At 40.9% G+C, this 27,061-nt stretch overlaps 3 protein-coding genes and 1 long non-coding RNA gene across 5 annotated transcripts; 2 read left to right on the top strand and 2 right to left on the bottom strand.

Moving 5' to 3' along the window:
• The first annotated feature begins 373 nt into the window (after positions 1-373).
• Positions 374-3,638, top strand: LOC116618667. Its single transcript, XM_032382655.2, has 2 exons — positions 374-966; positions 1,241-3,638. Exons 1-2 carry the CDS (start codon positions 801-803, stop codon positions 2,749-2,751), a joined length of 1,677 nt encoding a protein of 558 aa, XP_032238546.1. The 5' UTR covers positions 374-800; the 3' UTR covers positions 2,752-3,638.
• A 4,126-nt stretch (positions 3,639-7,764) lies between these two features.
• LOC116618668 lies at positions 7,765-8,974 on the bottom strand. Its single transcript, XR_004296286.2, has 3 exons — positions 8,727-8,974; positions 8,359-8,477; positions 7,765-8,253 (listed from the first exon to the last, which is right to left on the bottom strand). It is a non-coding gene; the product is annotated as an uncharacterized LOC116618668 (long non-coding RNA).
• Positions 8,975-9,931: 957 nt separating this feature from the next.
• On the top strand, positions 9,932-22,045 carry LOC5513139 (bone morphogenetic protein receptor type-2). 2 transcript variants are annotated; one of them, XM_032382653.2, is made up of 9 exons: positions 9,932-10,079; positions 10,562-10,650; positions 13,874-14,236; positions 14,399-14,751; positions 15,269-15,443; positions 18,662-18,810; positions 18,985-19,132; positions 19,301-19,437; positions 20,063-22,045. In XM_032382653.2, the coding sequence occupies exons 2-9, from the start codon at positions 10,602-10,604 to the stop codon at positions 20,321-20,323; spliced, it is 1,635 nt and encodes a 544-aa protein (XP_032238544.1). In that variant the 5' UTR covers positions 9,932-10,079; positions 10,562-10,601; the 3' UTR covers positions 20,324-22,045. The 2 variants fall into 2 exon arrangements, with proteins under 2 accessions (XP_032238544.1, XP_032238543.1); XM_032382652.2 differs by having other exon boundaries at positions 9,934-10,079; positions 10,541-10,650.
• Positions 22,046-23,216: 1,171 nt separating this feature from the next.
• LOC125560951 (mucin-2-like) lies at positions 23,217-24,155 on the bottom strand. The gene has a single exon (XM_048723404.1). The coding sequence runs from the start codon at positions 24,153-24,155 to the stop codon at positions 23,217-23,219; it is 939 nt and encodes a 312-aa protein (XP_048579361.1).
• Positions 24,156-27,061: the final 2,906 nt, after the last annotated feature.

Raw genomic sequence — 27,061 nt, 5'->3', positions numbered from 1 at the left:
CTAATCTATGCGCACCTTCTAAATTCCGTTGATTTCTTTAAATCCCTCTGACATCACATTTTGGTAATATCCAACTAGGCAAAATCCTATTTTCTTTTGATGGTTCGAATCCCCCCCCCCCCAGATACCTAGTGATATATTTTGCACTATAAAACATACCAAATGAACACTCATATCAAATGAACACTTATATCAAATAAAACTTATGCGCAACATTTTGACCCATAAACATCTTTATCAAACTTTCACTTCCAGATATTGCTTCCTTCAAGCGTAGTTGATTTTGCTATTTTGCTCACCCTGTGGCGTGAAGTAAAAACACCCCTTCCCCCCCCCCCCCATAACCCCCCCCCCCCCCACCTCTTGAATAAATCTTTGTTTCTTTGTTGTTGTTGTTTTAATCACATGCAGCAATAATTTAGCTTGAAATTTGCATATCAATGCTTAAATGTTTACCAACTGGATCAATAGTACCTGATATTTACAGAACATCAGTGATTTACATTCTTTGGTTGATCGCTTCATATTTACGATTTTTCCATCTTTGGGAGAACATCAATGCTGTTTATGTCATAGCTATCTTGTTCAGATAGGCCACAAACGATTTTTTTATCAGCCCATTGATCTCTGGAATTGAAACTACATGTCGAGGAATTAGAACATCTAAAATGCATAAAACCTGACCAAGTTGAACTAGCATTAGGACGCTGCCAACGCTTCTACTTGCAATTGGACTCGCACGGCGTAGCTTATGGACTCGGGGAACTAAGTGTTTGGGATAGCGAGTTCCAACTCTAGTTATGAAACCAGACGGTCCACTCGCTGACCCGGATTCCTCCGAGCTTGCGCCCGGTATCGTGTGGCCAGGGAGGCAAGGAACCCTGGGTTTCATCTTTGTGGTAGTGCTAGTTGTGTTATTGGTCATAACGTACGATGTGGGAGGCACATGGACTACAAATCGCACAGGTACGAGTAATTTATTACAATTTTAGTTATTCAATTGTATCAACAGTCCAAACAATTTTAATACAAGATAACGTCAAGCTTTAGCAAACTTGAAAAAGACAGCAATAGCCTGCGAGCTTTCCCTTCCCTTCAGCAAAGATCTAGGCAAAAGAAGGAACGCCGGGGTTCCTTGGAGGTCGAGGGTAAGAAGTAAGTGTCTCTGTGGGTTGGAATGAGTTGGAGGAGATTGATTAAACAAACAAATTGACTATAAATATATCATTTCTATCTTCAGAAAATATGGTAGATATAGATTCCCAGACTCTTATTCAAAACATGAATATACCGCATGAAACCAAGAAGGCTAAGCCAGGCTTAGCGCATCATCGTAGACAACATCAGAAAAGGAAAAGAAAGTCAAAACAAAAATCTTCAAATGAAATGAAGGTAAAACAGCTTCTCAAGAAAAAAACAAAAATACCATATCCCTTCCGTGTGCACCCCCCAAACCAATTCAGAGAAACGTGTGGCAGTGGTTGGTATGAGAAATATGCTCGCCTACATCGTGATATGCTAACTGGTCGTAGAAAGCCACTCTACCTGGCCTACTCCTGTCCAGGGACCCGCTGGGGGTGCTGTGGTTACGGCAACAGGATGCGCGCGATCGTATCACTCTTCTACCTGGCTGTACTGACCGACCGCGCCTTCCTGATTGACTGGCTTATCCCTGAACCAATATCCAACCATCTCGAGCCCAACCGCATTCAGTGGAACCGGTCCGATATCCTGGATGTCTGCACAGGAATGGAGTCCAGGCGCCACTACTGGGGCACCGCGAGGGCTGAACTGAGAGAAGCTGAGGGTTACATTATACACGGGAGCGCTCACTTCAAGGACTGGTTCTCGTCAACGGATTTCAAGCGTTACTTCGACTGGCCGGTCGAAGTGGCAACCACTATTTGGTACTTTGCCGAAGGCGGGATAACAGACAATAGACATCTCATGCGACGTGCGCACGAGCTTAACGTAAAGCCGCTTATTTCGCGTGCACCTAAATACGCTCTCATCGGGTGCGCATTCCATTTTCTTTTCTCGGTTTCTTCTACGGTTCAGAGCTACCTAGACGTATGGATGCACGACCTACGCGGCACGCCCACTATTGGTTTGCATATTCGCACGGGTGATGATCAGTTCGATTACTTTTCTTCAGTGAACGATCGTTCCTTTAACCTTCACAATCGCACTCGTCTAAAGGGTTTTTTCGAATGCGCAAAGAAAGCCGAGAAGACTTTCTTTAAAAATGCGAACGGGAGAATTAGATGGTTCCTTGCGACAGACCATGTGAAGGTGAAGCGCTTTGCGAAGAAGCATTACCCAGATAAGATAATAACCACAAACTTGACCATTCAACACCTAGACATCCTGTACAACTCCTCGGGGCTAAATTACACCATTGAATGTAACTACACAACGGGCCTGAATGGATCCGCGTATTGCTACCAATTGACTCCATTTAATAAAACTGCTTATTGCGCTAACAGGGAAAACAACACTGCTTTGAACAATACCGTCTCCGTCACTGAAGGAATCATAGCAATGCTCGTAGACCACTTCCTATTGGCTCAATGTGACTTCTTGATTCTCAGTGACAGCAGTTTTGGCTCGTCAGCGGTTGGTTTAAGCATGCGCACGACAGGGGAGTTTGTTTTCGGCGACGTCGCATGCTCAGACCTGAACAAAATTTCAAAACCGCGGAAGTTGACATTCTTTAAGAAACGGAGTATTTCGAAAGATGAGGAGGAATGAATGAAGTCTTACTCGTTGGGTAAACTAATCAATTGTGCGGGTAACGATCCCGCAAATTAAAATCGATGCTATTAGTCTCCCCGGATAAACATTGACTGAGTCGATTAATGACTGTGCTCTTATACCTGATCACTTCATATAAACTGTTAGCAGAGCTTTTTGCGTCACTGAGTTTTCTCTTCGTTCGTCAACGCGAGTAGCCAAAACCGCGAATAAAGCGTACAACGACTGAAACATTAAAGATCTCTGTTAGATGGGGTTATCGTTTCGTATGTTTCTATGGTCCAAGCGATTCCGGTCCCCCTTTTGTGAGCACTGATGACCATCTTCCTATCAATAAATCTATCAAACGGTTTTATTTTGCAAAAAAAGAAAGACCATTTTTGCTCTCTTTTTATACAACTTATCGCCATTTTAGAGAACACATTGTGAAAAACAGATTTTTTCTACCCGTGTCAAAACAAGCAGGACATAAAATATTCATCATTGAAAGCAATAACGCGTTTACCAAGATGTCACTGCATTAGGCGATAAAGACACAGTTCATAAAAACTTGATTGTTGTTCATTGACCCGATATATACAGAGCAAGAAAGCGCCTCTTGTAAAGGTCACCCATAAGTCCCGGCATCCATATGGATTTGTTATTAACAAATTTATTAGTCCCATATTAGGAATAAAAATAGTGTGAAATTTTGACGTGTAACATATGAAATGGTTTTCTGTGGATGTGATGAGACGCAATGAATCGTGTCTTTTTACCATGTATTCACCCAGGCATAGCGTGCTTACTCACCGAGAAAGAAGGAATATGAATTGTTGCAGGTCACCCCAGTTCATCGGTTGTTCGCTTAAGCAAACCGTCTGTATTTGCTTCTAAATCCCCCTGAAATTTGGGAAAAAAAGATTTCCAAAGAAAGTGGTTACGTTAAGTTCACAGTACGGCAGGTCACAGGTGCTGCAGGAAGCTGTATTCTGCCGTAGCACTTTTAAAGTGTTGTGTCTTGAGAAAATTTGGGGTCAAAACATGGATGACTAAACCTTGTTTTGAAAACTGAATAATGTATCTAAAGCACAAGAACTGCACCTGGAGCTCGTTGTTCTCCATATTGACATTCCTGGCGACTGTCGCGCTTATGTCTCTGATTTGGAGCCAGGGGTTCGACTACTCTGCCGTGGTGGCGCGTATTCAGAGGAAGGGGCTCCGTCGTATTGACAATGATTTGGACACACACGCAGGGGATGAGAAACACGAGCTCGAGCTAATCGAGACTTTGATAAGTCTGACACGAGAAGGACGGGGCGGGATATCCGTCCCGCCACCCCCACTAGATGGCCCTGGGAAAAGGAGATGGCACAAGCCCACCGCTCCCATTAGACGCAAGCCTCGCGTGACCCCACGTCCTTACCAAGACGTTATTATCATCACCCCTAAGCAGCATTATATCCCGGATCAAGGGAAGCCCAACTACAAGCCGACTCAGGGGCACGAGCTCCTGAACGCATTCTTTGATCAGGTGGTGCCGGACTACATGATGGGCAAACTCAATCTGCACATCTGGGACCGGGTCTGTGGTCCCCACGTAGAACAGCTCCGTCTATCGCCTCTCTTCCCTAACTTTCCGAGCATGCGCAGAGAGGCCAGAAATTTCCGCGCTCATTTCGACGGAACCCACTTTGGTGAGAGAATCTTTGGGTTTTTGCACGTATCGACTTCGGGTTCTTATCAGTTCGCGACGACTTCTGATGATACTTCGGAACTATGGCTGAGTTCGGATAGCGACCCGAGGAACGCTCGACTGATCGCGACTGTGTTTTCCCCGAAAGGGATCGGTTTCACTAAAGTAGGGGATTTCCAGAAGTACCCAACCCAAATTTCGCGTAAAATTGAACTCTCTAAGGGACGCAAATATTATATAGAAGTTTTGCATAAACAAGGGAGAGGAGAGAGCCATCTTCAAGTTTTATGGAAAAAGCCGGGCACTAAGAACTATGAGGAGATCTCAAGTCACCAGTTCTCCATGTATACGGACGACAAGGAGATCCAAGCGCGCCTAGAATCCGATGAACCCCTGCAACACCATGACTTTGAGCTGTACGCCCCAAAGGACGCGCCGAGTATTATCAAGAGAAAGTTGGACCCGGAGATTGAGAAATATCTTTATAAATGTTGAAATATCAGTCGCGAATGGTAAAAGACCGTGGAGACCATTCATTATCATTTGACATTTCTTAAATTGTCTATTTTCATCGACTATTTTGATAATGAAAGGGGACAACCCTGTTAACACAGGCGAACGAGGCTGTCGATTCAAATGTATCCGGTAGGGGAAATTTATGGAGCTGCGTTCCATATGGATGTTTTTATCAAGAAGAGGTTTTTTGTTCGACACCAGCTCCGTTCTTCGGCTGACATACACGGTTGAAGAAAAAGGTGTATATGCTTCGAACTTTTCCCAAATGTGTAATTTAAACATCCAAAGAAAAATCGAATAAGAAGGCCTTCTGGTTTCCCATAGTCTCATAGTTTAGACACGTTGAATGCGAGTCTTTTACTGTGTGGTTAATAGATAAAATCCCAAAATAAATAATAGACCCAAATAGCTTTGCAAATAGCTTCTTTATGTCCAACAGCTTGTAGTTTCTTCGGTCTCTGAGACGATAAAAAGTAACTTAACATGACTTCTCATATCAATAAGTATCGCGACGCGAACTCTATCACACAAGAGTAGTTTATACTTTATGAAACCCAAAGATAACGTAAGAAAACGTGTCGTTATAATAGAACACATAATACTTCAGTTACATAAAGTACCAAGCCAAGATTGATTCCCCGTATATGTAAACAAAGCTCGAGGCGTGGGGGGCATTAGGTTCCGATATAAAAGGGAAAGCTCCTCCCACCCCCGGGATCAAATTTGCAATAATAACCAGAACACTGCTAAGCTAGCAGTCACAAATTATAAGTCTCCTGTAAAATTGCTTATCTCTGAGCCTCAGTCGGCTGGAATAAAACTACTTTTGCACAGGTAACAAGACAGTTGTGTTAAGAGATTGATAAACTAGAGATATCACATGATAGTGAGTGCTCGGAGGGGTCCAACAGTCCATCAATCAATACCTCTGTTTTATTGAAGAATTATCAGCAGTCCATGGAATTTGATAAATAGTAGCTAGTGCCTTTGTGGTAGGTAAGTAAGGCAATACAACATTTTTCTAGAAAAAAATAGGCTTTTCTCTTAGAAATGGTAATTTTAAGGCTCCTGAGGTATTGTTTAGGGTAGCAATTTTTGGTAGTGGAGGTATTTTTTAGGGGTATTTTTCGAATTTCCCGACGAGCATTCCTATCACTTTTACCTTGAAGACCCCCCACCCCCGGGGGTATGGTTCGTTAATACTTGAATAGTAATAGTCTTGTATCGAGCTGATGGCAAGGATGGTCTCGATGCATGGAGCTTTGAATTGGGTGATTCATTGGCAGACTTTAGGCGGGGCACGGGCCTGAGGTCCTCCTTTTCCTCCGATTCCCCTATACACGTTTACTGAAGCAAAGGTTACAACTTTGGTCTCTATATTTGTTTTACTTTGGGTTCCTTCTGTAGCCAGGGGGTGTTCTAGGGCCCCCCCTCCCCTTTAGCAGCCAGAAATACAGTAAATGTATAAGAAATAATCTAAAATAAAGGAGAAAATGCCTTGAAAGTCCCTTTTGGGAGATAAAATAGTGCTCAACTTGACAGGAGCTGTTATACAATACTTGGAAACTTAGTGCATTTGATGCAGTTTAATACAAATCTGTTTCGTAGACCAAACAAAACAGAAACAGATTTGTATTAAACTGCATCAAGAGACCATGATATATACCCTCAATTCGTCATTATGTACTTTTCAATTTACTATTTGTCATTATGTACTTTTTAATTTACTATTTGTCATTATGTACTTTTCAATTTACTATTTGTCATTATGTACTTTTCAATTTACTATTTGTCATTATGTTCTTTTCAATTTACTATTTGTCATTATGTACTTTTCAATTTACTATTTGTCATTATGTTCTTTTCAATTTACTATTTGTCATTATGTTCTTTTCAATTTACTATTTGTCATTATGTACTTTTCAATTTACTATTTGTCATTATGTACTTTTCAATTTACTATTTGTCATTATGTTCTTTTCAATTTACTATTTGTCATTATGTACTTTTCAATTTACTATTGTTAGATTTTGTTTGTTAATCATCATTGAATTTGATAAGTAACCGTTATATGGAGGGCCGCTCATCAAGGGAGTTACTTGAACACGGGCGTCGAAGAACAGTCGGGCCCGTGGTATATTATGATCAGCGGTATCGCTTCGCAAAACCACAGCTACCCCCAGACCGTTACATCACCAGTCTAGACAAAGTTGTCTAGGGGGCAAGAGGGGTTCTACCATGTGGTGGGTAGTCAGGGGGTGCAGCCACCACAGGGTTCCTGAAGTTGTTGTTTGGATATTTCATTGATGCTGCCTTATCTGAGAACGTCTCAACCAAAATTTATTAAGAGGGGTGGGGGAGGGGATTCAAACACTTGGTGGCCAAGGTTACAACCACCACAGGGATCCCGATATCTAATTAGGAGCTTTTAGACAGTGTCTAAATCTATATAGAAAGCCTATATTCGGGTGCACATGGCCAGCAGCATGGCCATCGGCAAAGACTTCAAGTATGTTGAACCGACAACCTTTCGAGAAACGAGATCAGTATGAATAAATATAATAAATTAGATTTTTTTGCTGAAATAGGAGCACAAAATTATTTTTCGTAACTTCGACTTCTATCTAGCGCTGGACGATCTTGGGGACTTTATACTTTCACTTGTTTCAATCTTTCGATTACATTGATTACCAATTAACTGTTATAAAAACAAGTAACTAAATATTGCGCTCGTAATGCTAGCTCTGGGCGGGCTGCACATTGCCGTTCGCGCTCGCGCCGCAAGTCTGCGCATCTCACTTCAATAGGACCCTCTGAAGTGGACTTTTAAGCCTTGATGGCTTATTGCCTTTATTCACTAGTCTAACTCTAACTAAATACAATGCTCGTGTTACACAATACAATCACTATCTAACCTACTGTCATAGGACCATATACAATACCCATACAAGCTTTGTCTATAGCTTCCGGCTCTCCTATTGTCCCTCTAATTACACATCCTCGGTGAAACTGCCAAACTGCTCCGACTAATTCGGCTATCTCTAGTTTCTCTCTCACATCTGAGGAAATTGATCCCTCGCTACTAGAAATAGAATACTAGGGGGATACTAGAAATCTCTGGCAGATCTGCGGAATACTTCGCGAGTAACATGTAATATTTACAAGGGCAGAAGGAAACGCCGGTTACAGCCTCGGCGAAATTGACGCCCGGTAAACAGCCGCAGTGGAAGTACTGGACACAGGCGTCACAACCCAGCCAGTCTTCTCCATCGTCATCCTTGCACACTTTGCAAATATTGACGATTCACCTGCAATTGTAAAATACACAGTGTTCGAATATAACATTTCCGTCGCACTTTCTTAGGCTTGCGGTCTGGAAGCAAGATTACGGTTTTATAGGCGTACATACTTACCGGTGGATATCGTTGTAGCATGTGCCAGAGATTAACCTCATCATGTTTGCTCGTTCTTCCGTGATGTCAACAACGTTTAAAGGCCCTGCTCTCACACAGATTCTTGGCAAACTATAGAGCTATTGAATATAAATTTTAATAGTAATTAAAACTACTATCTTTAGCGTCTTAGCGATTTCTCAGTCTGACAGTCTGAAGGGCGTAGAAAGTGAATGATTCCTTAAATATATAGGACATAAGCAATTGATAAAATTGAATACAACCGATTGATGAAAATTGGTAACAATTATCAATTCTTATCAATTAGTTACATCGGGTATTCATTTAATACATAAGCAGTTTTATCTTGATCCCGGACCACTACTCACCGAACAAGTGAAAACACCACAGTTAAAGTGGTCGGTTTGCCTTTGATACTGTCGCTAAACGCAAGGCCAAGAGGTACATTCCCATGAGGTCTTCCTGTCAATTACCGAGCTAAATTGATTTATCGCATTCAGTAGGTGCTATCGCAGGCAGCCATGACTGCCGGCCATGTGCGAATATTGCTTTATTAACACGATGGGATAGCTGTGGTTTTGCGAAGCGATACCGCTGATCATAATATACCACGGGCCCGACTGTACTTCGACGCCCTTGTTCAAGTTACTCCCGCTCAATCAACAATTCAATAGGTTCGATTGTACTGTCTGACTTTTTCTCCACTCCCCTCGGGTCAAACCCGGAGTCAAATGCGCCTACCCCTCGGGGTACAAATGGCACCCACTACATGGCATTTTAGACAACAAGCCATCTTAAATGAACCAGTGTCCTCAGGTTGTTTTTTCCTGTTTGTTCCCACTGCTCCAGGCAATTCTAAGAGTCAATTTCACCACCTGCCAATCCCCCCACCCCCTCAGGACAAATTCTCGTTCAAAAGTACTCCCCACGTCATAACCCCACTCTTCCCCGGTACCATAGTCGTGAGTTTTTCAAACGACTGAACAAAACAAGCAGTCAATAAAAAACATGTGTCAGGTAGTACTGTCAGTTATTTTACTTCCCATCTAACGAACAATCCCTCTCTTCTCCCAAGTGTATTGAGTGCAACACGTTTAGGCGAGGCACTAATTTGGGGTATGCGCTTATTCGAGCAATTTTTTTATGTGATAAAATCAGATACGTGCTTGCTGGATACATAACACCGCACCTATGCCAGCTGAGAGGGTATCGCAAGCGACAGCGACAAACCGCAATCATACCATTCTAGCCGTCAAAACGCTCAATCTACATTTACACTATTTACATGCCTTCATGCAAAACGTACCACCTGCGAGAGACGACTTGCAATATTGAATCGTCTCACGCTGATAACAAAAATCAGTTTGAAAAAGAAAAGAAAGCTTTTTAAGCAGAAGTTACGTAGTCATATTTCAATGTGGAAACGATAAAGTAGGCAGCGGATAAAATAAGCATAATTTTCCGTCATTTCTCAAAGACAAAGGATAGGTGATCGCAGGCGGGGTGTTAGACACAACAATCATGTCAGCGATGCGCTTTGCTATTCGCTGATTGGTCGAGACCTCCTGTCTGACAGACATTCAGACTCCACTGCTTCTCAATTACGTACAAACATGGCCGTTCGCCGTGAAGAAACGACGCAAACCTCTTCGCAGAATATTCTCTTTGTATCGCGTTGATGTATAGGATAGAACTCTATAACAGTCTTGTGTCTACTGAAGGTAGGTTGCTGGATAACCCTGACAAATATTATCCGTTGTGCTGCAGATTCTAAGCTTATCATCCGCGAATAGAAATGAGAAGTTTGTACGGTCGCTTGTTCCGTTTACCGACTTCAAAGATATGTATTTAATGCCTTTGCTAAAGATATATACTTCTCTTTGAAGCTATTTTTAGTGCTGTTTTATTGTCCAGTTCTAGGTTTATACAACTGGTTGTCTATTTTTGTGGTTTACTAAACTGCCTATTGTCAAAATCTACCTAAAATTGACAGGAATTAAGGTAGACATAGCTTTGCTTTTTTGCTTTTATTACTTAGTTCTTGAGATAACACCCTGCAGGCTGCAAATGAGAAATGGGTAATATATAGTCCGAAACTTTGAACATAACACCTTAGTTAGGCTTCCTAGGCTCGAACGCCGTGACAGTCTCTGTAAACAATCAAACATGTTTATCAATTCAGCGGTTCCGCAATGCTTTTCAGCCTCGTTGGGATCAAGTCGAGCATTGGAATTCGCAGGACTATGTCTTGGATTTGGAGATTCCTTGTTCTTTTATCACTTGCTTTCACCGGTAAGAATACTGTGATAATCATATACACACAGCTTATTCACAGATCTACTGTAAAAACCCAATTAAATCCCTTGTGGCTTATTTCTTTTTTTTTTTTTTCTATTACTGTATCTCAGCGAGTGGGAGTATGGGGGGGGGGGGGATGAAGGCTAAATGGAGGGGGGGGGGGGGCTTTCAATCTGGATATTCAACAACCATGCATGCAGTGCTTCAGTGATCCTAGCCTGAGTATCAGGCGATTTTAATTTTTAAAAGTTGGAGAGGAGAAATAAAAGTACGCCTGACACAAATACTGAACATGACGCCTGCCGCCCCTTTCAGGCCACTGTCAAAATACGTTGGCTGTCAATTTTCCAATGACTCGCGTGGTGACACAATTAAATGCCCAAATCAAATTATAAACAGCATTTTATGTAAAAAAAAAATACATTGGTGTTATATGCAAGGGTAATAATTTTAGTAACGATGAACCCCGGTGAGGGTAACTTTATGCTAAACGATTTGAAACACAAAGATAGTTCATGGCTCAGGAGATTTACGATTTAAGTATATGACTGCAGATTCACACATTACTACAGGATATTCACATCACCAATTTACTACAGGCTTTTTCCTCTAAATAGACAAACCACTGCTTGAACACAAATGCCATTATTTGATAAGCTCACTCAATCAACAACTCGCAGGACGTGGCGCATACAACCCCAAGCATTCTTCGTGTTCTCACAGACAAATTTCTGGAATATTTGGCGCCTACTAATAATGTCCATAGTATCAAGCAACTTCTATGACATCCAACGCCTTTGATATAACTAGCAGATCTTCGCTTTGAAAAACGATACCAATGAGAAATAAACACACGCAATGACCGGCCTGGGCAAGGCATTTGAATATCTAAACTGGGTATCATGCGGAATATTCTGAAGAAAGTGAGAAGAGGAAAATACATTTTTTTTAAATGTTATAGAAAACAATTTCTCTGATTCTGCTAACGCAAGGTCAAAAGCACTTGAGTCCGCCATTACTCTGAGAACGAGCAGTCGATGGATTAGTGTAATATATATAGCTGAACCAATCAGCTTGTCCCATTCGAGTGGCCTTTGTTTTTTTACCAATCAGGAGTCATGCCGGAATTTGGCATGAGAACATGCGATTTGAACAGTACTTGTATCAGGCCCTTGTCTTGTTTCTCGCTGGCGTGATAGAAAGATAGGAAGGCCTGATACTCAGGTTACAGTGATCCTCATCTTCTAGGGTGCTACTAACGCTTGCTCTTGGTGAGATCATTGTTGGTATGATCATTGTTTGCTTGTAGTAAATTGTCTATTAAACAGCTTTTTTATGTTTGCTTTGTACTTTTGATGGTTGGGGGTGGATCTAAGTTTTTATACTTAAAGCAGTCAGCATTCATTTCTAATTGACTTTATGGAAGTTTTGGCAATTGCTTTAATCAAAAAGCTATTATTAAACTATTGAAGTCCACTTTTAATGTATACACCTTTTTCAATAAAAGTTTTCAGTGCAAATAGCGAATGGCAATTGGCAAATGGCAGTTCTAAGAGCTATTACTGCTTATGGGTATAATTATTTGTAAGAATAAAGATGACAAGTAGTATAATCACAGAAATTATCCACATGTTCCTACAGTCAGTAGAAATTTGACAAGCTCCATGGCATTTTTTAATAGAAGAACTGCCATTTGACAATGGCCATTTGCCGTTTGCACTGACAACGTTATTTGAAATAGGTGTATATTCTGTACAGCATGCTTATTAAAAGGGGCAGCAATGGGTACCTCAAAATTCTAAAAGTCTTGCAAAAATCTAGCTAATTCTCGGAATCTCTGCGTTTTTTAAGCAAGTCTCAAAGTCTCGTTTTTTTTTTCAGAATTTAAGAAGCGTTCCGTTAATCCATTCAAGATGAAATGCAATACTCAAAAAAATGATTTTTCAATAATTTGTCTATAGACTTATATTTTTCTCCTGATTACAAAAATGTGTTTCTTTTTCAAATCGAACGAATATTAAATATTTTATGGATTTTTCCTTATTTTCCTCGGCCTGGCCCCTAGCTGGGGCTAGGTTGTTAAGGGTGTTTAAGGGAATTTAAGTTGTTATGCGACCTTGGTTGCTACGCTGACGCACGCTCTCGCAATTTAGGCGGGAAAATAATCGCTTCCGATTTGAAAATGGCAGGCTTTTCAAGGCATGCGTGCGTTTAACTTTTTGCTGGTCAAAAATGTTCCATTTTCCCCCTTTTGCAACAAGATGTCATTTTTTAAAGGGGTTATTATTTTTATACAATTTATCATGCACATATGCTAAAATACCGCCAAAAAGGGAACACATGATCTTGATTGTGTTGAAATGCAGTATGCAAGAAGATCTAAGCCCGAGGTGCGGCTTGTTGAGGCCGGATTTTCGCTCAAATCAGTAAGTCCACTCAAAACAATCAAAACAGCCAGCGCCTTTAAACCCTTTTCCAGTATATCCAACATTGTTAGCACTGTAAAACATCATTTTCCGTGCGGTTGCGAGTCCGCTTTGTGGCTTAGCAGCCGCGCCTTCAAATAGTCTGGGCCACAGCGCATGCGTTAAAAACGACCTCCAGTTGCACAAAAAAAAGTAAAATGGCACCCTAACTCTTTGAAATTGTAACAATTTTTTGTATGTATATAATGTTTACCCTTTTCTTGTTAAAGTTGAGCATGGATTAAGGCATACCCGTCAAAATGAAAAACATATGACCAAAATACCCCAATGGCTTGCACATTAATTGGTCTAAAAAATGATATTTATCAATATTTTTTCAAATCCATGCTCACGTTTATTCAGAAAGAAATAATGAATACTCTGAACTAAAACTCCTTTTGAAAAAAATTAAAGGAAAGGCAAATAAACGTTTTTTTCTGCTGTGATGACGTCATCCCATGACATCACCTAATGACGTAATCAATATATAGCCCGATGAGTCACTAGTCCACTTGACCAATTTCAGCAGTAAAACTCTTTTTCTCACAAATCTACGTTAATTTCCCTAGCAACCTAACTTCCAAACACCCTTAAGAGACAGAAATGTTTCAGGCTTAGATTCTGAAATGCTGGTCTTGGCGCCTTTGCAAGTCTCGGATATCCCACCCCTACTAAAGCTATATGTGTCAAAAATCATAGTTCATTCAAGTAAAACATGCAACACCTCATTATTGTTTCTGTCTTGGTTGCAGGATTTGTGAAATCAAAACGATTGTACTGTGAAAGTTATGGTAATAAAGATGCTGTGGTCATAAATGGTACAGAGGTGTGTCGAGAGGACCCTTACTTTTACTGTATGGTGGTGTGGTCAACTCGCTTTTTAGAGGATAACACAACGGTTGCCGATGTTGTCAGCAAAGGTTGCTTTCGCATAGTGTTTGAGCAAGAAGGTCAGAAACACCCATGTAATCACAACTGTGTGCAACAACAGCACTTTGATTCTATGGCCAAGAGCAAAAACATCTCAGGATTCTGTTGCTGTGACACTGATTACTGTAATAAGAATTTTACAATTGTGGAATATAAAGAAAAAGTTGTGCCAACTAGAACAACAGGTACTTCTACATTTACATAAGTAATTATAGAGCTAACATTTTATTAATAATGATGGCAGATTCTTTCATTTGTGCCCTAAATCCCATAGAACACTCGTTGACATTAGCTACAGTAACTCTTACTTAGGTAGTCATATTAATAATTGAACTTTTTTTGTCAAGGTGGAAAAGTGCATCTCACTTCGAACATCAACATCATAGTTGGTATAGTGCTGGCGACACTTTTGCTTATAACCATCCTTGTCCTATTCTTTTGGCACTACAATAATCGTAAAAAGCATAAATATTCCAGACCTGACAAAAGCCTGGAGAAAGAGCCACAAGGACCTTCCCTGGACTTGAGCCAGCTAACATTAGGCCAGTTAATAGGCCAGGGGCGGTATGGAACTGTTTGGAAAGGTACCATGTTCAATGAGGTGATGGCTGTCAAAGTGTTTGGTGCTGAACACAGACTGTTTTGGCAAGCAGAGAAGGATCTGTTCTCGGCACTGGATCATCATCCTAGCATATTAAGGGTAAGCATGTCTTCGCAGGTTGTGCTTTCAGCATTCTTTCTGCTTTACTCGGTTTAAGAGGAAGAATTACAGAGGGGCATCTTTTTGCAGAAAAGTTTTGCTAACTACATGTACCGACCTTGATTTATCAGGTAATTGGTAAACTCTTTCTTCCGTTACATCTATTTCAGGTGAATTTGCACTAAGGAATCATGTATCATTATCTTCACTGCTTTCAGAACCAAGATCACTAATGCAATACGTTTTACAACACATTGATTCATAGAATGCATTCTTACAGCATTTGAATTAGGCTATATTAATTCATGTGGTTTTATAACAAGAAAACAATGTTTTTAGAGTTAGGAGACCTCAAACATTGCATTTGGTGAGAGGGAGAAGATGTTGTTATGTGTATCTCTTGTGTTATTTGAAAAAATCTTACTTTGTTTGTGAGGTGCATGGGGTGAGTCCCAAGAAATTAGAAAAACAATGCAAAAGAAATTCCCTTATTTCTAAACCTTCAACATTCTCTTAGTTTTTTGCAGCTTGTGAGAGAGAAACAAATTCCTCGCCAGAGTACTTGTTGCTATCAGAATACCACCCGCGAGGTTCCCTTCAAAACTATCTAAGACAACACTCAGTGTGCTGGAGGGAGATGTGCATAATGGGCTCCTCTATGTCAGCAGGACTGGCCTTCTTGCACCAAGATGGTCAGTAAGAATTACTGTATCTTTATTCATAAACAACCCTTTTGTTTTCTCAACATTATACAGTATGTACAGTATTCATAAACAACCCTTTTGTTGTCTCAACATTATATATGTGTTCATGAACAACCCTTTTGTTGTCTCAACATTATATATGTGTTCATAAACAACCCTTTTGTTGTCTCAACATTATATATGTGTTCATGAACAACCCTTTTGTTGTCTCAACATTATATATGTGTTCATAAACAACCCTTTTGTTGTCTCAACATTATATATGTGTTCATAAACAACCCTTTTGTTGTCTCAACATTATATATGTGTTCATAAACAACCCTTTTGTTGTCTTAACATTATATATGTGTTCATGAACAACCCTTTTGTTGTCTCAACATTATATATGTGTTCATAAACAACCCTTTTGTTGTCTCAACATTATATATGTGTTCATAAACAACCCTTTTGTTGTCTCAACATTATATATGTGTTCATAAACAACCCTTTTGTTGTCTTAACATTATATATGTGTTCATGAACAACCCTTTTGTTGTCTCAACATTATATATGTGTTCATGAACAACCCTTTTATTGTCTCAACATTATATATGTGTTCGTGAACAACCCTTTTGTTGTCTCAACATTATATATGTGTTCATGAACAACCCTTTTGTTGTCTCAACATTATATATGTGTTCATGAACAACCCTTTTGTTGTCTCAACATTATATATGTGTTCATGAACAACCCTTTTGTTGTCTCAACATTATATATGTGTTCATGAACAACCCTTTCGTTGTCTCAACATTATATATGTGTTCATGAACAACCCTTTTGTTGTCTCAACATTATATATGTGTTCATGAACAACCCTTTTGGTGTCTCAACATTATATATGTGTTCATAAACAACCCTTTTGTTGTCTCAACATTATATATGTGTTCATGAACAAGCCTTTTGTTGTCTCAACATTATATATGTGTTCATGAACAACCCTTTTGTTGTCTCAACATTATATATGTGTTCATGAACAACCCTTTTGTTGTCTCAACATTATATATGTGTTCATGAACAACCCTTTTGTTGTCTCAACATTATATATGTGTTCATCAACAACCCTTTTGTTGTCTCAACATTATATATGTGTTCATGAACAACCCTTTTGTTGTCTCAACATTATATATGTGTTCATAAACAACCCTTTTGTTGTCTCAACATTATATATGTGTTCATGAACAACCCTTTTGTTGTCTCAACATTATATATGTGTTCATGAACAACCCTTTTGTTGTCTCAACATTATATATGTGTTCATAAACAAACCTTTTGTTTTCTCAACATTATATATGTGTTCATAAACAACCCTTTTGTTGTCTCAACATTATATATGTGTTCATGAACAACCCTTTTGTTGTCTCAACATTATATATGTGTTCATGAACAACCCTTTTGTTGTCTCAACATTATATATGTGTTCATGAACAACGCTTTTGTTGTCTCAACATTATATATGTGTTCATGAACAACCCTTTTGTTTTCTCAACATTATATATGTGTTCATAAACAACCCTTTTGTTGTCTCAACATTATATATGTGTTCATGAACAACCCTTTTGTTTTCTCAACATTATATATGTGTTCATGAACAACCCTTTTGTTGTCTCAACATTATATATGTGTTCATGAACAACCCTTTTGTTGTCTCAACATTATATATGTGTTCATAAACAACCCTTTTGTTGTCTCAACATTATATATGTGTTCATGAACAACCCTTTTGTTGTCTCCACATTATATATGTGTTCATGAACAACCCTTTTGTTGTCTCAACGTTATATATGTGTTCATAAACAACCCTTTTGTTGTCTCAACATTATATATGTGTTCATGAACAACCCTTTTGTTGTCTCAACATTATATATGTGTTCATGAACAAGCCTTTTGTTGTCTCAACATTATATATGTGTTCATAAACAACCCTTTTGTTGTCTCAACATTATATGTGTGTTCATGAACAAGCCTTTTGTTGTCTCAAAATTATATATGTGTTCATAAACAAGCCTTTTGTTGTCTCAACGTTATATATGTGTTCATAAACAACCCTTTTGTTGTCTCAACGTTATATATGTGTTCATGAACAACCCTTTTGTTGTCTCAACATTATATATGTGTTCATAAACAACCCTTTTGTTGTCTCAACATTATATGTGTGTTCATGAACAAGCCTTTTGTTGTCTCAACATTATATATGTGTTCATAAACAACCCTTTTGTTGTCTCAACATTATATGTGTGTTCATGAACAAGCCTTTTGTTGTCTCAAAATTATATATGTGTTCATAAACAACCCTTTTGTTGTCTCAACATTATATATGTGTTCATGAACAACCCTTTTGTTGTCTCAACATTATATATGTGTTCATAAACAACCCTTTTGTTGTCTCAACATTATATGTGTGTTCATGAACAAGCCTTTTGTTGTCTCAACATTATATATGTGTTCATGAACAACCCTTTTGTTGTCTCAACATTATATATGTGTTCATGAACAAGCCTTTTGTTGTCTCAACATTATATATGTGTTCATGAACAACCCTTTTGTTGTCTCAACATTATATATGTGTTCATGAACAACCCTTTTGTTGTCTCAACATTATATATGTGTTCATGAACAACCCTTTTGTTTTCTCAACATTATATATGTGTTCATAAGCAACCCTTTTGTTGTCTCAACATTATATATGTGTTCATAAACAACCCTTTTGTTGTCTCAACATTATATATGTGTTCATAAACAACCCTTTTGTTGTCTCAACATTATATATGTGTTCATGAACAACCCTTTTGTTGTCTCAACATTATATATGTGTTCATGAACAACCCTTTTGTTGTCTCAACATTATATATGTGTTCATGAACAACCCTTTTGTTGTCTCAACATTATATATGTGTTCATGAACAACCCTTTTGTTGTCTCAACATTATATGTGCATGGGAGGAGCCAGGGACACCAACACCTTGCTTGAAGGCAGAGGTCTTTGGCTCAGCAAACGAAAAAAAAAAGAATGGCCTTATTTTAGGATTGAGAGCTAAGCTCCTGAAATAAAACCTTTGAGCAATAATGATGTAGTTTAAGTTTATAATGCTGAATTGAATGCCATCAAATAATATTGTTGCTAAGTAACAGTAGGTTTTATAATTGACGTTATTTTGTTTTTGATTCAGCAAATAAGCCTTCATTTGCACATCGTGACATCAACAGCAAAAATATCCTGGTGAAAGTGGACGGGTCATGTGTCTTGGCCGATTTTGGATTTGCTATGAATGTTTCTGATGCCACAAAGCCTGCTGATGATGGTACTTTGATCACAGAGGTAGCACACTTTTATCCCCTTACTACGAACATTACATTGTATATTGCTGTAAACCGTACATATATTTACATAAAACCAAGATTGGCATGGGGAGGGAGGTATGCAGGTAAGAAATCATTGGCAAAAGGCTGAACCTCTGTGGCCACACCTAGCTAAAGACATACTTGTTGACAGGTGGGAACACTGCGTTACATGGCTCCAGAGGTACTGGATGGTGCAGTGAACTTGCATGATATACAAGGTGCCCTGAAGCAGATTGATGTCTATGCAATGTCACTGGTCATATGGGAAGTCTCGATGCGCTGTGAGGACATCTTTGGAAGTAAGGCCCTACTGACATGCCCCCTATGGTGTTGATCCACATGATCTTCCAATATACAGTATCTTGACCATTTGGCCGCAAGAGGCAACAATAATATAAACAACAATAATATTGGGTCTTTATCCAATCATAGAAGCTCAAATTTTTTTTGTCTTTGTAACCAAATAGGAGAACAGGTTCCTCCCTACAAGGCACCGTTTGAGGCGGAGTTGGGTCCAATGATCACCTCAGAGCACATGCACACCTATGTTGTTCAGAAGAAACTCCGACCTGGATTTCCAGATGCTTGGAAACGCAACCATAGTGTAGGTCTCCTTGTTTTTTTTTTTTTTTTTTTCAGTTTATTACTTATAGACCTTTAAAACCCCATTTTTACTTTAATACACTATACAGTATTTGGACATTCTGACTCAGGTTATGTCGATGTGTGGTTTTGCTGATGTTTTGTTATGTCGATATGTTGTTATGCTTATGTGTTGTTATGTCGATATGCTGTTATGTCGATTTGTTGTTATGTTGATGTGATATTATCTTGTGTTGATATGTCGATATGCTGCTACAGTATGTTGACATGTTGTTATGTCAATATGTTATGTTGTTACGTTGTTATGCTGTTGTATTGTTATATTATTTTGTATGTTGAAGTGCTGTTATTTTGATGTGTTATGTTAATGTGTTGTTATGTTGATATGTTATGTGGTTACGTTGTTATGCTGATGTGTTGTTATGTCAATATGCTGTTATCTTGCTGTGTTATGTCGATTAGCTGTTATGTCGATATGTTATGTTGTTACGTTGTTATGTTGATGTACACCACGCTTCATATAGTGACAGTAACACTGATGTTTTTTCTGTGCTATCTCATTAATGCATTTACAGAAGCAATTGTTTTGTTTGAGTTTTGAAAGTATTATGCTGCTTTTTGTACAGGGCCTACGTTTCCTAAAAGAGACTATTGAAGACTGCTGGGACCAGGATGGAGATGCCCGTCTTCTTGCTCTGTGCATCAAGGATCGCATGTCAGACTTACTAACTCACTACCCAAATGGGATGAATGATAGCTTGCAATCCTCTGCTGGTACAGTCCAAGAATTCCAAGAGAATCTGAAGCCAGAGGCACAACCAGAAGTCAGCAAGAACCGAATGGTTGTTAAGATAGATGAAAACCAGGATCCAGGAACTGTTGTTTAAGGTGTTTTTACAAAGAGGTTAATATTTTTCAGACCAAGAGATTTTTATGATTTGAAAAATCTAAATAATAACATTCTCAAAATATTGCGTTAATCAACAACTAAAACAATATCTCGATATATTGAAAACCAAGCAAAAGCATGCTGTCCCATTTTTACAGTGCACCAGAAGTTACAGTACTGATCAAATGAACTCTTAAACCCAGGTGCTGATGGATCAATTTATTTATACACCTATTTCACAAAAGGTTGTCAGTGCAAATGGCTAATGATAAATGGCTTATGGGTACTAATTATTCGTAAAATTAAAGGTGTTAATAAAAGTCCAGCAATGTCAGAGCCAAGCATTGGTAACCTTTGATGGATAATTGGTTTGATTTATCCATACCCTTGGAGAAACATGGTCACTTTTGGTCGCAGAACTGCCATTTGCCATTTGCACTGACAACCTTTATTGAAATAGGTGTATGTATTGTGGTAGTTTGGCGGTTCCGTCATTTTTGTTAAAGACAACAGTCTGGTTTTGCATATTTCAGTCAAACTCAAATAATTTATTCACTTTTATTAGGGATCTAAGATGTATAGTTTTTAATTATTACCAAAAAATAGTGTGCACAAAATGTATTTAGAATGACATGTTGGTGAGTGTGGATCATGTTATCTTTTTACACATTTGTCTGAAATGTATTTGTCCAGGTACAATACACATTCTTGTATTTGTCCAGGAACAATACGCATTCTTGTATTTGTCCAGGAACAATGCGCATTCTTGTATTTGTCCAGGTATAATACGCATTCTTGTATTTGTCCAGGAACAATACGCATTCTTGTGGCAAGACCCCAAGTGCTACTAAACCCCACATTTATTTAAACTAAGTCTGAAAACACTCCCCAACAATGGCCTTGCGGATGGATAAACAGCATTTTTGTTATCTACGCCTACATTTAGATGCTGCTGCTTCATAGACATGAGATTATGTAAATAATACATTTGATATTTCATTTAAAAGAATATATGTAAGAGTATCACGGTGGGGGGGACTCCAACAAAAGCAGACCGGGATGATCGTCGGTTTTCACCCTGAGTGATAGCACAACAATGATCAACAGCAATTCTGCAATTTTATTCGAAGTAAATTTTTAAACCTAAGAGATACAACTAAAAGCGAACGGGGTGCGAATGGGGGGGTGTGAAATGTACTTTGTGATTGACATGATCTCTAGCTGAATGCTTATCGGAACATGGAATCCTCTTAGCTATGAAGTTCGAGTCATTAAACTGTAATGCTTATAGGCTTACTTTCTTAAAACACTTTGTATTAGTGGCCACAGTAATAGGATGCCGTGCTATAAAATGTACATAGATTACTATGTGTAACAAAAAATATTATTACTCTAGATGTGGTTGTAATAAATTGGGTCTTTTCCAGTTCACCAAACCTCAGTAGTAAGCAAAGGACATCTTTTACTTTTAAGATATGTCTTAATAATTTCGATTTTACCACTCTACTTATCTAGACAACTGCGGGAATTTGACCCAAGTGCATAGTGTGACGGGTCAGGCTGCATAGAAAACTAGACAGCATATTGACATCTTTGGTAGTTAATACTTTTTGATCATTTGTTAACAGAGTATAACTTTATTTTTGAAAGTGTATAGAAATGTCTAGGATCTAAAAAATCACCACCCAAATCTATAATTAAATACAAAATACTGAATAAATATGAAAAGTTTGTGTTGTTTTCACACACAGAAGCATCAAATGAAATTGTAGATGTTTCTATAGGGAAGAAACGACGGCAAGGTAAATGTTTATTGAGAACCGAGGAAGCCAAAAACAGATGGAAGGAGCAAATAGAGGTGGTATTGGTCCATGTGGGACAAGTATAGGTGGTGACCCTTGGTCCATGTAGGACAAGTACAGGTGGTGGTCCTTGTGGGACAAGTACAGGTGGTGGCTTTTGGTCCATGTAAGACAAGTAGAGGTGGTGACCCTTGGTCCATGTAGGACAAGTAAGGTGGTGGCTCTTGGTCCATGTGGGACAAGTACAGGTGGTGGAGTTAGGTCCATGTGTGACAAGTACACGGGTTGGCTCTTGGTCCATGTAAGACCAGTAGGGGTGGTGGCTCTTGGTCCATGTGGGACAAGTACAAGTGGTTACCCTTGGTCCATGTTGGACAAGTAGAGATGGTGACCCTTGGTCCATGTGGGACAAGTACAGGTGGTGACCCTTGGTCCATGTGGGACAAGTACAGGTAGTGACCCTTGGTCCATGTGGGACAAGTACAGGTGGTGACCCTTGGTCCTTGTGGGAAAGGTAGAAATGGTGGCTCTTGGTCAATGTGAGACATTTAGAGGTGGTGGCTCTTGGTCCATATGGGACAAGTACAGGTGGTCGCTCTTGGTCAATGTGGGACAAGTACATGGTCCATGTGGGACAAGTACAGGTGGTGGCTCTTGGTCCATGTGGGACAAGTACAGGTTTTTACTCTTGGTCCTTATGGGACAAGTAGGGGTGGTGGCTCTTGGTCAATGTGGGACAATTTGAGGTGGTGGCTCTTGGTCCATATGGGACAAGTAGATGGTCCATGTGGGACAAGTACAGGTGGTGGCGTTAGGTCCATGTGGGACAAGTACAGGTGGTGGCTCTTGGTCCATGTGGGACAAGTACAGGTGGTGGCTTTTGGTCCATGTGGGACAAGTACAGGTGGTGGCTCTTGGTCCATGTGAAACAAGTACAGGTGGTGGCTCTTGGTCCATGTGGGACGAGTAGAGCTGATGGCTCTTGGTCCTTGTAGGAAAAGTACAGGTAGTGACCCTTGGTACATGTGGAACAAGTAGAGGTGGTGGCTCTTGGTCCATGTAGGACAAGAAGAGGTAGTCACCTTTGGTTCATGTAGGACAAGTAAGGTGGTGGCTCTTGGTCCATGTGGGACAAGTACAGGTGGTGGCTTTTGGTCCATGTGGGACAAGTACAGGTGGTGGCGTTAGGTCCATGTGGGACAAGTACAGGTGAAGGCTCTTGGTCCATGTAGGACAAGTACAGGTGGTTACCCTTGGTCCATGTGGGACAAAAAGAGGTGGTGGCTTTTGGTCCATGTACGACAAGTACAGGTGGTTACCCTTTGTCCATGTAGGACAATTACAGGTGGTGGCTGTTGGTCCATGTGGGACAAGTACAGGTGGTCCCCTTGGTCCATACGGGACAATTACAGGTGGTGGCTCTTGGTCCATGTGGGCAAGTAGAGGTGGTGGCTCTTTGTCCATGTCAGACAAGTATAGGTGATGACTCTTGGTCCATGTGGGACAAGTACTGGTGGTGACCCTTGGTCCTTGTGGGACAAGAAGAGGTGGTGGCTCTTGGTCCATGTGGGACAAGTAGATGGTCCATGTGGGACAAGTACAGGTGGTGGCTCTTGGTATATGTGGGACAAGTAGATGGTCCATGTGGGATAAGTACAGGTGGTGGCTCTTGGTCCATGTAGGACAAGTACAAGTGGTGACTCTTGGTCCATGTAGGACAAGTATAGGTGGTGACCCTTGGTCCATTTGGGACAAGTACAGGTGTTGACCCTTGGTCCTTGTGGGACAAGTAGAAGTGGTGGCTCTTGATCCATGTGGGACAAGTAGATGGTCCATGTAGGACAAGTATAGGTAGTGACCCTTGGTCCATGTGGGACAAGTAGATGGTCCATGTGGGACAAGTACAGGTGGTGGCTCTTGGTCCATGTAGGACAAGTACAGGTGGTGACTCTTGGTCCATGTGGGACAAGTACTGGTGGTGACCCTTGGTCCTTGTGGGACAAGAAGAGGTGGTGGCTCTTGGTCCATGTGGGACAAGTACAGGTGGTGGCTCTTTGTCCATGTGGGACAAGTACAGGTGGTGGCTTTTGGTCCATGTGGGGCAAGTACAGGTGGTGGCTCTCGGTTTAGTTCAGTAGCCTCTTAAGTTCTGCAGTAATCTTGAGCGGTTTGCAGGGTGAGATCTGGCTTTTTCAATAATTCCCCTCGCAATTCATCGCTAGTTGACCCTCCAACAATAGGATCTCGTATCAATGAATCTCTAAGTGTTCTAAAGTCACAGTTCCATTAGAGTCGTTCAAAATCACGCAATGGGATGATAAGGGGCCACAGGGATCCCCAAAACAAATAATATTATAACAACGACCCTGTGCAGTGCAAACAATTTTGGAATCAATTTGGTTTAAGAGAGGAGAGCTGAGCTTTCATAAGAAAATTATTTTTTCGTCTAGGCAGAGCCAAACAAAAAATTATTTTTTTTGCTTGCAAACATCCATAAGAACAACACTCAATTATACCCCAATAGACTTGAAAATATCCAAGGGCACTCTCCCAATATGCTAAAAGCTGTAATTTTGATGGAAAACACAAAAACAAAGAAATTGTGGTGCATTAGCACAGAAATAAGGATGGGACCGCAAATCACTGCCGCACAGCTTGAAAACACCTGTTTTTTTTTAGAATTTCAGCTAAAAAAATAGTCAGGGGTCAAAGGGTTAAACCCCTAGTTTTTAATTAAATGAACTAGGCCTTCTTGGACTTGTGCTGTACGATACACCTATGGAATGGATCACACATATGACATTTCTAGAGAGTAAATTTCTTTTACATTGAAAATATATTTTTTTACTAGGAAATGAATCAATGATAGACATGATATGCATTGCTTTTTTAGAAAAAAAACACAGTAGATTCATGCAAGGTTTTGTAAAAAAAATATTACTTTGACAGGTAAAATATCGAATTTTGGTTCACACTGCTGCTTTGATTTTATAAAAAGCAAATATTAAAATGTAATGGTTTCAACATAGACATTCAGCCATAGCTAATAAGGCGGGGGGGACTGGGTCATTTCATAGAACGGGCTGGGAGGCGCGTCACGCCCCCCACCCCCCGGCTGGCCCCCATTGTATGGTAACATGTGGGAACCTTGCAATTAGACCCTCGTCTGTCCTGTAGTATACCGAGCATTCGAAGGATGAAGTGCGGAAAAGATTACTGCGGGTGGTTAAAGGTCGGCCATGCAAACACGTGTGTCCAGAGGTGCATGGGCACCTACTACAAGGTGCACCTCCAAAGGCTCCCTAAGGGCAGCCCCCTCCCCGTGCCGTGCAAGATCTGCGGCATAGGGAAGCAGTCGGAGACGCGGTTGTGCCGCCCCTGCGGAGCGAATCGTGTAGGGCAGAAGATGCACGGTACCGGGAGGCGCGCTCGGGAACGGTTCGCACTCGTCCTGTCTGATATCGTAGCCCGCGATACGGGCAATTAGAGACTGGGTGGCACAAGGCATACCCAAACACTCGTCCTGTCCGATATCGTAGCCCGCGATATTGGAAATTAGGGACTGGGTGGCACAAGGCATACCCGAGCCTGGGCCAATGTTTGAGCGAGAGGGGAGTGACACCTTCGCTAACTGTGTTGCCGACTTCTTGAGGAATCGCGCAACCTCGCGCTCCCTTTGTCTAACCAAGACACGAGGCAAGATCCTCGAGCAATTTGACAAGAAGCTGGCCCCTACGGGATGTACCAAAAAAGACCTCTTTGAGATGGAAAAGAAGCTCGAGGTAAAGCTAGTAGCCGTGGACGCCCTGGGTAACGTTCTGTGGGACTCGGGGAAGTACAAGACTAAGGCGAGGGTCACTATCCCTTGCCACAATAACCACGCCTGGGCGGAGCTTCCGACTGAACCACCTGCGATCACGAGCGTCCACGGCCTAGACTTCGAGGCTGAGGATGAGCTTCGTTCGCTACGTCAGGAGTAGGCTTTAACCAGTGCCGCCACGAAAACGCGCGAGGCAAAAGTGCGAGAGGTGCTCATTCGCTTTATAAACAGGGCGATCCCCAGAAGCACAAGGATCTGGCTATGCGGGCGCGTTATAGTCACGCACGAAGGCAAACTGTACCGATTGGGACGGGACATCGTGGCTATCGACAGGCCGTTTACAGACGAGACGGGACATGATCCTCAATGGCTCCCTGATGATCACCCAGCCTACCAAGAGTACACCGAAGCTACGCACTCGATGGGCGGCGCAATAGGGTATCGTTTCAAGAAGTGGATCCAAAGAGAGAACATCAGGCCAACGCCTCTCAAATACAGGGACGTCTGGCAAGCGGCGCAGGTTGAGTCCAAAGTGTGGAATAGCATGGAAAACTTAGGGGCGCAGCCTCATGCGCACATCTACATGCGTGCGGCGTACCTAGGATGCGAGGACAGTGTCTCCGGCGGCGGCTCGGACGCCATCGACGTGGTACGGAAATACGGCTTCCCTACGAACGTATATCGTATCGCGGATGTTGTGGGACGGCCATTGAGCGAGGTTCTTCAACTAACCGGGGTCATTCAGCTGAGCGAGTGGGAGTTCTCTGAGGCCTGCCACCCCTACGCTTCCGGGAGGGTAGGGCAGCACTTGGAACAAAACGAGGGCTGGATCACCACGCCAGAGCTCAAGGACCTGTTAGACTCGGGTGACCTCGTCATGGCCACGGCAAGGGAGGTTTACTGAACTTCGAGTGGAGACCTTTCGAGCTGGGGCACAAACTCGACCATCTTGCAGAAGTAATCATCATTGACGAGTGCTGTAAAGTACAGACTAAAGTGCTACGCGCCATCCTAGAGTATCTCGCCACGCGGCCGTGTCAGGTAGTGTGTTGTGGCGACTATGGGAAGGTCCCGCCCTGGGGAGATAAAGAGGGGCCTCACGGTATGCTCGAGG

The sequence above is a fragment of the Nematostella vectensis genome, chromosome 2 (assembly GCF_932526225.1).
Source record: "Nematostella vectensis chromosome 2, jaNemVect1.1, whole genome shotgun sequence".
Taxonomy (NCBI): Eukaryota; Metazoa; Cnidaria; class Anthozoa; order Actiniaria; family Edwardsiidae; genus Nematostella; species Nematostella vectensis.
This window is presented reverse-complemented; position numbering and strand designations above follow the sequence as displayed.

Coding starts and splice junctions, on each gene's coding strand:
- LOC116618667 (XM_032382655.2), top strand. CDS start 801: ATGAAACCAGACGGTCCACTCGCTGACCCGGATTCCTCCGAGCTTGCG. Junction 967..1,240: donor ATGGACTACAAATCGCACAG/GTACGAGTAATT, acceptor TTCTATCTTCAG/AAAATATGGTAGATATAGAT.
- LOC5513139 (XM_032382652.2), top strand. CDS start 10,551: ATGCTTTTCAGCCTCGTTGGGATCAAGTCGAGCATTGGAATTCGCAGG. Junction 10,651..13,873: donor TTTATCACTTGCTTTCACCG/GTAAGAATACTG, acceptor TCTTGGTTGCAG/GATTTGTGAAATCAAAACGA. Junction 15,444..18,661: donor GGCCTTCTTGCACCAAGATG/GTCAGTAAGAAT, acceptor TTTTTGATTCAG/CAAATAAGCCTTCATTTGCA.
- LOC125560951 (XM_048723404.1), bottom strand. CDS start 24,155: ATGGACCAAGAGCCACCACCTCTTCTTGTCCCACAAGGACCAAGGGTC.